Source organism: Brassica oleracea, chromosome C9 (assembly GCF_000695525.1).
Source record: "Brassica oleracea var. oleracea cultivar TO1000 chromosome C9, BOL, whole genome shotgun sequence".
Lineage (NCBI taxonomy): Eukaryota > Viridiplantae > Streptophyta > Magnoliopsida > Brassicales > Brassicaceae > Brassica > Brassica oleracea.
Genome location: NC_027756.1, coordinates 49,000,324 through 49,011,136, shown reverse-complemented (window position 1 = coordinate 49,011,136; position 10,813 = coordinate 49,000,324). Strand labels below are relative to the sequence as shown.

At 33.3% G+C, this 10,813-nt stretch overlaps 1 protein-coding gene across 1 annotated transcript; it reads left to right on the top strand.

Moving 5' to 3' along the window:
* The first annotated feature begins 6,607 nt into the window (after positions 1 to 6,607).
* LOC106315867 (MATH domain and coiled-coil domain-containing protein At2g42460-like) lies at positions 6,608 to 8,601 on the top strand. Its single transcript, XM_013753694.1, has 5 exons — positions 6,608 to 6,750; positions 7,284 to 7,375; positions 7,456 to 7,614; positions 7,739 to 7,943; positions 8,032 to 8,601. Exons 2-5 carry the CDS (start codon positions 7,284 to 7,286, stop codon positions 8,485 to 8,487), a joined length of 912 nt encoding a protein of 303 aa, XP_013609148.1. The 5' UTR covers positions 6,608 to 6,750; the 3' UTR covers positions 8,488 to 8,601.
* The last annotated feature ends 2,212 nt before the right edge of the window (positions 8,602 to 10,813 follow it).

Here is a 10,813-nt window from a genome sequence, read left to right as displayed (position 1 = left end):
ATTTATTCCAACACTCAACAGATAGTTTTGCTAAATATGATAACTAGATAGCCAACAAAATTATACAAAAATATTTAAATAGTAAAAAATATGTTAATTTAACGTGTTAAAATTTAAAAATAAATTTTAATTATGACATGCATCTTAACATTTATATAAATATATATCATAACCTAAATATAAATAATTTAACAACTTAAATTAGAAAAAAATAAAAATCCCGGGCGTAGCCCGGGTTAATCCCTAGTATTTATATTAAATTAAAACTTCAATGAGTTTAGATGATTACAGTCGAAGGTGCATTCGACGACAAGACCATAAACGAAGTTAACTAAAACATGTTAAAAATAGATATGGTAAATGAGAGGAGAATTTTTACTTGAAATCGCGAAACAGTTGTTCGAAAGACATTCACCTCGCTAGGGAGAGAGAAGATGTTTAAGGTATTTATCTAATTATGTTTTTTTCTAGGTATATGAGACCTAATTACTATTAAATGCATTACTGTATTAACATAAATATTTACACATCTCTATAATATTATTTGAGAAGTTAGTTTCTTATATGTCGTTCTCACGTTAATGAAAGTGTAAAGGCCCAAGACATCACTCAGGCCCAACAGGCGTTGGCCCAAGTTATCAAAGCAGTCAACGGCTCTCTCAACCAGGATCAGAAGACGACAATAAGACAGAGGAGTGAGAAGAAGAGGACAGACTGTGGTAATGAGGAAAGAGCGATCGTACTATGTAACCACTTTGATGCCTTGTTATCAGTAGAGTATGGCTAGATGTGTGACAGATGTAAACAGATCCTGACTGATCAATTAGGGTTGAGAGAGTGTCTCCAACTATATAAAGAAGTGTAGAGGGTTGTAAACGTTTTAAGCTCTTTGAAATATATCTTGAGTAAAGTTTAAGTCTTTGGTTCTGTTTTGTTCATGTGGTATCAGAGCTATCTTAAATCCTTAACAGGTTGCTGTAATGGCAGAAAGAAACGATCCATACCCTTTTCCGTCAGACATTCATGTCGTTAGCTCCGTCACCCTTAAGCTTAGCGACACAAACTACCTCCTTTGGAAGACACAGATTGAGTCTCTTCTCCGTTCCCAAAGGCTTCTTGGCTTCCCTACTGGTCTAACGCCAGCTCCTGCTGCTACTGTCGTCAATACCGTCAACGATGTTCCTGTCGAAGCTCCTAATCCAGCTCATGAAGCCTGGACGTGTACGGACGAGCTTGTTAAGTCATGGATCTTTGGAACTCTTTCAGAAGAGGTACTGGGCCTTGTTCATGCTCTTGCTACATCTCAAGATGTGTGGCTTGCCCTTGCCTCTCACTACAACAAGAGTTCTCTTGCTCGCGAATTTGAACTCCGTCGTCGTCTTCAACTCCTTTCTGTGAAAGGTAAAACCTTTTCAGTCTACAGTCGGGAGTTTAGGATTCTTTGTGATAATCTTAGTGCTATTGGTAAGCCGGTGGATGAAAACATGAAGATTTTCACTTTCCTGAATGGTCTGGGTCGCGAATATGATCCTATTACGACGGTGATTCAGAGCTCTCTGTCTCGACTCCCTTCTCCGACGTTCAATGATGTGGTCCTTGAGATCTCTGTTTTTGATGCTAAGCTACAGTCTTATGAAGCTACTCCGGAGGTCTCTCCTCATCTTGCCTTCCAGACTCAACGTTTTGGAAACTCAAACTATGGTGGAAACAGAGGACGTGGCGGTTCTTATGGTCGCTCCTGCAACTACAGAGGACGTGGGGGCTACTCAACACGAGGAAGAGGTTTCACACAACAGGTCAATACCTCTGGTTGGAACCAACCTCCCGGATCTCAGTCTCAGGGTTCTCAATCAGAAAACACTCGTCCAGTGTGTCAAATCTGTGGACGTGTTGGTCATGTGGCCTTGAAGTGTTGGAACAGATTTGATAATGCCTATCAGAGTAATGACACTCCTCAAGCCTTAGCCGCTCTTCAAGTTTCAGATTCCAGTGGTCGCGAATGGCTTGCTGACTCGGGCGCTACAGCTCATATGACGCCATCGACCACCAATCTTCAGAACTCAGTCCCATATAACGGTCAAGAGACAGTTATGGTTGCAGATGGAACATATCTCCCTATCACTCATGTTGGATCCACTACCTTGAATACCACGACAGGTAGTCTTCCTCTTTGTGATATACTTGTATGTCCATCAATGCAAAAATCCCTTTTGTCGGTCTCGAAACTGTGTGATGACTTCCCTTGTGGGGTCTATTTTGATGCTAATGCTGTCTCTGTGATTGATTTGAACACTCAGAAGGTAGTGACCAGAGGACAACGTCGTGAGAAACTTTATGTGTTGGAGCAACCTGAATTTGTAGCTTTATATTCAAATCGACAGACTGTTGCAGGTGATCTTGTGTGGCATCAGCGTCTTGGTCATGCAAATCCTCAGGTTCTCCAACTTCTCAAAACCAGCAAGGCAATTTCAGTTAATAAGAGCAGCATCGCTTCCGTCTGTGAACCTTGCCAGATGGGAAAGAGTTCTCAACTTCCTTTTTTTGATTCTGTTTCTAGTGTAATGGAACCACTTGATCGAATACACTGTGATCTATGGGGTCCTTCTCCAGTTGTATCTGTTCAGGGGTTCAAATATTATGCAGTCTTTGTGGACAACTATTCTCGTTATTCATGGATCTTTCCTCTAAAAATGAAATCTGATTTCTGTGATATCTTTATTGGCTTTCAAAAACAAATCGAGAATCAGTTAAGCAAGAAGATCAAGGTGTTTCAAAGTGATGGTGGGGGTGAATTTATGAGTACGAGGTTTAGAGCACACTTACAGAATCATGGCATCCAGCATCTCATCTCCTGCCCTTCAACGCCTCAACAAAATGGCATATCAGAACGTAAACACCGGCACTTAACAAAACAAGCCTTGTCTATGATGTTTCAAAGTAAAGTCCCTTTACGTTTTTGGGTCGAGGCTTTCTACTCTGCCAACTTTATCACCAACATGCTTCCCTCTCCATCACTGAAGAACAAGAGTCCTTCTGAGATTCTACTGAACAAAGTTCCTGATTACAGCTTTCTTCGAGTTTTTGGGTCAGCCTGTTATCCTTGCTTACGTCCATTCACTCAACATAAGTTCGAGCCACGGTCTCTTCAATGTGTCTTCTTAGGATATCATCCTCAATACAAGGGATACCGTTGCCTCTACCCTCCTACAGGTCGTGTCTACATTAACCGACATGTTATATTTGATGAGACTTGCTTTCCATTCATGGATAAGTATAAGCATCTAGTCTCTCAACAGACAACGGGTATTATGGGAGCATGGCAAGCTGCGGATCCTCCTCAATTACAAGTCTTACCAACTCTATCTTCCTTACGTCCTCATGTGTTATCCCCTACTCCTGCCTCACATGAGAATGTTGCTGAGTATCCCCTGGATGATAACACTACAGAGACATCTGCAGAGGATATAGTATGATATAGGACATTGATATTTCAATCTCAGAAACATTAAACTTATAACACATCAACCCTTTTGTTTTATCGTCTTTAACTCCTGAAATGTAATAATTAAGACCATGGTAGTAGCCCTGAGACGGATCCGGATATCCGAAAAATTTAGGGTATCCGGATCCGGATCCAGACGGATCCGTGGATTTAATATCCGGATCCGGATTTGTGGTTTCCAGATATCCGGATATCCGTCTCGATATTCTATTATCCGCGGATATCCGGATCCGGATCCGTCAAAATAATTAAAAATAATTTTTTTAACAAAAAATACTAATTTTTTTAATATAATACATAAATTAAATATTTATAAATATATTTATATATGTTTATAATATTGTAAAAACTAAAATATTATATTATAATATTAATTCATGTATAAATATTAATATATCAAATATAAATATTAATAAAATTTAAAAATTTAATGTATTTTAAAAATACGGATCTGGATCCGGATATCCGGACCTAAAAATTAAGATATCCGGATTCGGATTCGGTTTGCACGGATCCAAGATTTTACTATCCGGATTCGGATCTGGGCACCCCAGATATTTTATTTTCGGAGTGGATCCGGAGCGGATCTCGGATCGAATCCGGATCTCGGATAATAAGTCCCATGCCTACATGGTAGACAAAGACCATAACTGTTGGAGGATGGGCCATCGGCCCATTCGCGAGTTGGGAGTCGAGGGAAAAGCCCAGCAAAGGCCCACGTCGAGGAAAAGACATCCGCGGCGCACACAAAGAACATGAACCTAAGACGCGTAGCCTGTACCGGCCGCCGATTATAGACAGAATGTCTACGCAAGCGATAGGGTGATGATGAGTGCCAAACCAACTACCTGACATATAACCACTACGAAGTGGAAAAGACGCATTCGAACGAGTATAAATAGAGGAGAGCATTGAATGAAAAAAGGCAGCGAAACAGAGAGAAAATTACTAGAGAGATAAAGTAGAGAGAATCGTGAGTTTGTCTTTACGACTACGAATTCTTCTTTTGTATTCTTCGCTTCGGCATTTTGTAAACACTTCACTACTTTATTCTTATTTAGTCTATAAATCCCTGTTACCGGATTTAGGATTCAACAATAATTAGCAAAGAAAAACTACCTAAACTTAAATCCATATGATTAGCATTTCTAAAACGTGTTCAGTCTTTGTTTAGTTCATTTTTAAATTAAATTTGAGCACTTTTGTTTGTATTCGGTTAGCAATATCTGTTTACTTATATATCAGTTTCAACTCAGACTTTATGAAGTCGTTTTTCATTTCAAGACTACACTTTTGAAAGTGTAAAGGCCCAACAGGCGTTGGCCCAAGTTATCAAAGCAGTCAACGGCTCTCTCAACCAGGATCAGAAGACGACAATAAGACAGAGGAGTGAGAAGAAGAGGACAGACTGTGGTAATGAGGAAAGAGCGATCGTACTATGTAACCAGTTTGATGCCTTGTTATCAGTAGAGTATGGCTAGATGTGTGACAGATGTAAACAGATCCTGACTGATCAATTAGGGTTGAGAGAGTGTCTCCAACTATATAAAGAAGTGTAGAGGGTTGTAAACGTTTTAAGCTCTTTGAAATATATCTTGAGTAAAGTTTAAGTCTTTGGTTCTGTTTTGTTCATAGTTAACTCTCACAATGGTTGATTACACTGATATCCTTAATGAATTAACTTACATTTAAAATACTATTATTTATTATTTTATTTAGTTTTCTTTTTTAAAAAATTTGAAAAATATACACATAAAATAAAAAGGAATTTTTTTTTATAAAGTTAAAAAAAAGAAGAATTGAAAAACGAAAATATATGTATATATAATATGATTTCATAAAAAAAGAAAGTTCACAAAATAGTAATATTACATTTTTAAAAAATATCTTTAAATAACATAAAATATTATTTTGAACTAATAAAATACTTTCTTTATATCTATATTTTCTCAGATGAAAATTATAAATTTCTATATAACATGATTTCATTAAAAACAATTTACACATATAATCTTGATATTAGAAACAAAAATATTATTTCTTCTAAAACATAATTTAAACAATACAAAAAGTTCAAATTAATAAAAATATTTTTATATGCCTATATATTTTCTTAGATGATTACATAAAATAATTAAGTAACATAAACTAATATATGTTTAATTATCTAAAAATATTTTATAATTAGTAATATTGAAATGTTTTATTTATTTTTCATAAATTTAGTTGACTATAATATCTTTCAATTACAGCAAAAAAATATCGATAAAATATATTTTACTTATGTAATATTATTTTAAATACAATCATAATTTTTTTTACTGCTTATTTTTAAGAGTTTCATAAATTTAGTTGACTATAATATCTTTCAACTACAGCAAAAAATATCTATAAATTATATTTTACTTATATAATATTAGTTTTAAATATAATCACAATTTTTTACAGCTATTTTTAAGAGATATTAAAAAAACTAAAAAAAAAATTCTAAAATAAACATCGTTTGATCAAATAGTTACAAAATAGTTTAATGAAGTAGATATATTATATTTTATCATTATTAAAGTTATTTTTCTTAATATTAAATATGCTTTTAAATTTTATGTTTTTGTATTTGTGGAACTTAATAGAACCATAATCAAAATACCAAAGCAAATCTGAATTTTCATTTTTAAGATTATTTAAATAAATTTTAGTTTCCATTCAATAAATCAAATGCATAAAGTTATTTAGAATTTTTAAAATATTTTAATTATTGTAAATATTGATATGTGTCCATGAACTTTCAAAAATGTATCATCTACTTACGCATGTAACTTCATATTGATCATCCTTTATTTTCTAATATTTTTGTATAAAAACATCAACATATAATTTGATAAATGTTATGAAAATACATGCACATTTGACTTAATTATAATAAAAAAATAATTATATTTCATTTTTAATTTGAAAGAATATATGTAATTCAATATACTCACAAAAAGAAAACACCAAAAAATAATCCATTAGATTCAACGGTTGAAATTACTTTCTAAAAATCTATTGAATGGTCGAGATTGATCTGGGAGAAAACTCGAGATGTTATTTCTCTCGACATAGATTCTAACGCCGTTCACTTTTCACTTTTCAGTTTTCACTTTCCAACCAACCAGAAGAAGAAGAAGATAAACTCTCTGAAATTCTAAAAATCGAAATTTCCAAGTGAAGAGTTGGTGGCGTGGTTCCGAGATCCGACGTCATCATAGGTAAGTCATCCCCTTTTCTCTCTCTTAAGTTGTACATAGTGATTGTTTGCTTTCAGATTCCCTTTGTTTTGAATCCTTATACCAGAAAGATAGATTTGCGTAAGTCCATCTATGTTTTTAAGTCGAAACTTGTGGTTAGAGTTTTATAGTAATCATCAAGAGATTCCAGCTCATCTATGTTTTTTCCGAGAGAATGTGTTTTTTTTTTGCTTACATTATTTTTTTAATGAATAATCTCCCTTGATTTTGTTAGACATCTATTTAGACTATTGGAAATATTTTTTTGTTTGATTAATAATATTTGAAGATATATATGAATTTGGGATATATGATAAAATAGGAAGAAGTTTGTTTTGGTAAAAACGTTAAGAAGGGAAGAAGTTTGATTAAAAAAAAGGAAGAAGTATGAAGAATATATGATGTAAAATATTGTTACCCTCCTCCTATATATATATATATATAATGGAGTATTATGCATGAATTGGAAACATACAAGAAATCAAAACAAGCCTTATCGATCAATATTTTTACAGATGGAGAAGGCATTGAGTTGGGAGATAGATGACTTCTCCAAGGGGAAAAATTGGATAAAGTCTGATAACTTCTCAAGTGGTGGCTGCGAATGGTAAATCGAAAAAAATCACATCTAGTTTTCTTTTGGATATTTTGATTTTCAGAACTAAAAAGGTTTTTTTTTCCCTTTAGGTATGCTAAGGTGTATCCCAAGGGATCCTGTTGCTCTGATCACTTGTCTCTGTTCCTTTACGTTGTGAATCCTAATTCATTGAGACCTGGATGGAAAAGGAGAGCTATTTGTAGCTTCTTTTTGTTGAATCAATCCGGCCAAATTCTATTCAGATCACCTTGATTATATATGTTCAAGGTAATCAATCACCTTGATTATATATGTTCCACGAACTTGTGTGAATCTGAATGACTGAAGAAGAAAAGTTGATATATATATATTATATATTTTTCCTTATCTTACAGAAGAAAGCAAATGCCGTTTGTTCTGCGCTGAGGTCCCAAGCTGGGGTTTCCCGAAGGCGTTGCCTCTTACCAAGCTAGGGTTCCTGGAAAAGGACAAACTAACCGTTGAAGTCTACATCAAAGTAGTTGAAGTTGTTCATCAAGGAAAATCAACTGAGAATGATATAATAGATTTCCATGGTTTCCAGATCTCTGCTTGTCAAGTAAGTTTAACGAGACTCCCATTGATCACCACCACAAAAGAGAGTGGCGGATTTTTAATCCAGTTCCTAATTATTTTCTCATTGGCAGGTTTTCCCAGTGGCCAATACTGTCTTTCAGGACCCACACTATGTAATAGATTTCAAACCTGAGAACCAATGGGTCCAAACAAAGTACATGTATCTCCTTGGCCTCGTCGAGACACTGAGCAAGCCTCCACAGAGCTTGTCTGCGACAGAACTAAGCAATGCTCAAAGAGATTTGACTGCGCTGAAGGAGTCACGCTTCAAGATTGACTGGTTAAATTCAAAGCTCGAGGAGGTTTCCTTGGAGTGGAAGAAAGCAGCACATTCTTCTGATGGATCTTCTGGGATCCATCAACTAGAGGAACGGGTCGAGAATGTGGAATTGTCTTTGTCAGATGTCATAGTTGAACTAGAAAAGGTGAAGATTAAATCTGCTGGTGCTCAAGTTTCTTCGTTTCAGTCTATAGATTTTCTTATAAAGAGATTCTTTCTCTCTTGCTTCTCATTCTCAAAATCCTAACTGATGTAGCTCTTATAGACAGAGCTTTGAGGAGTTCTCATCCAAACCAAAAAAAAAAAATCGTTTAATGTTCTCTGTTTCAGTTCTTATCAAGCTAAGTTTGATTTCGTATTCTTTTTTAGGTTTATGTGCTGATCACTTTTTTTTTGTAACATAGTACTACATAACCAACGCATTCTCTTTTCTACGTGAAACTCAATATCTGTTTTCTGGTCCTCTCTTGCTATTGTGTAAACAATGGTGGAATCTTTAAGTAAAACTACTTAGCCCAGTTTCTTTTCATACTTCGACATAGGTTTTGTTACATAGTTCTTATTAGTTCATACATTTATTTTTAAGCTTTCATATGTTTTTAGTTTTCATATGTTTCTGATTTTCCATAAACTAAGTTTATCATGTGTGATCATTATGCAAGGTTATGCTTGACGAAATAATGGTATAGCTCAAACAATTTAATGTCACAAAATAATGATATTCACGAATCAGTGGCTCAAAAAATCGACATTTGGAGGTAATCTTTTCACTTCTTTATATGTCTGTGTTTTTTTTTCTTCTGAAAATTGCAGTTTTCAATTTAAATATTAGATCTATTTATTGTCAATAATTAATCTTTCATCAAAAATTAAAATCGTTGTATGGTTATTTATGTAACTTACTCTCTACCGATTTTCTAGCTATATTATCTACTTATTAGTATTTTAAAATATGATATATTTGATTCTTTAGTTTTGAAACTTGCAATTCTACACATAATATACCATTTAACCCTTTTCATCCATATATTAAATTGATCTGCAACCTAATATTTAAATAATTTATTATATTCATAAATTATAGGTTTTCTATTTAAAATTTATACAAAAATATCAAATCTATATAGAATGTGAATTCAAATCAGGAAATATTAAATACCTATAGTGGGATATGTCAATCAAAACATTTATTGTAGATTTCTAGATTTTTTTCATATATATAATTTATATTTAAATATCTATCAAAAAGATGTTGAAATCAATTGACGAGATATCTTCTTTTCAAATAGCATCTCCAACAAGCCCCTTCATTTTTTATGGGATTTACACATAAAAAAAAGTTTGAAGGGTGATTCTCCAATGGTGAATTTCAAATGATTTTTCTTAAAAATTTATTTTTTACATTTTAATCCTTAATTTCAGTAATAATTCATTATCGTCATTAAAATTTTATAAATTAACAATAAACCCATATTAATATATGGCAATTTCTCAGCTAGGAATTTGCTATATAAACAATATCGAGCTATTAGTAACAACAATCTCAACGACACATCTTCTCTTCATTATATTCTTTCGTGTCAGAGCCGTGCCTCCATTCACCAAAATGAAACATTGGGTTAGGGCATTATTTCTTTTCTTTTTTTTTGACATAGGGCATAGGACATCATTTCTTGAAAAAAAAACACTGGAATTGGTATTTCAACCGGTTCTTTTACAGTTCCACCTTCGTAAGGAAAAACTGCCTTGAAGGGTAAGGCAGGCTAATAACATATTAGTATTTAACTAATTAGTCTTAAGTAATAATATATATTTATATGGGTTAAACATTAAAACTTTGTAATATTAGTAAGCAGAAAGACATTTATTAATCCACTATTAGTTCACAAATTCAATATAAAATTTACTTTTAAAAGCTTAAAGATTTTTTTTTGAAAATTTTACAGAAATTAGGGTAACGAAACAACTTCACGTAAATGTCCTCAAACTTAAAGATCATGTTAACAAAGTACGTTCATCTCATCTTTTTTCTTACAAATCACTTTAATTAAAGAATTTTAGTGACTAACTTTTAAAAATATTTTTGTTACGAATGAGAGCATATACTTTTGATCGCTTATGTATGCTATTATTGCTCGCACGGCTCATCGTGTCATTCTATTAGTTCATACATTTATTTTGAAGCTTTCATATGTTTTTAGTGTATCATATGTTTTTGGTTTTCCATAAATTAAGTTTAACATGTGTGAAAAAAAAAAAGTTTAACATGTGTGATCATATGTAGATTTAGGCTCGAGGAGCAGAACATTTAAAGTCACAAATAATGGTATTTGGCAATCAATGGCTCAAAATCGACATTTGGGGATAATCACAACCTTTTATTTTTATGTTCCTTTACATGTTTTTTTCCCGAGAATTGTATTTTTTAACTAAATTAAAAATTGTCAAAATGGAATATAAAAACAACTACATTGTCCATTTGCCATAAATCTCCCGTCATAAAGTTTAACAAAGAAAAAGTTATTCTCTTAAATGGGGATTAACCTAATTATCCAGAAACATCAACTTGAAAT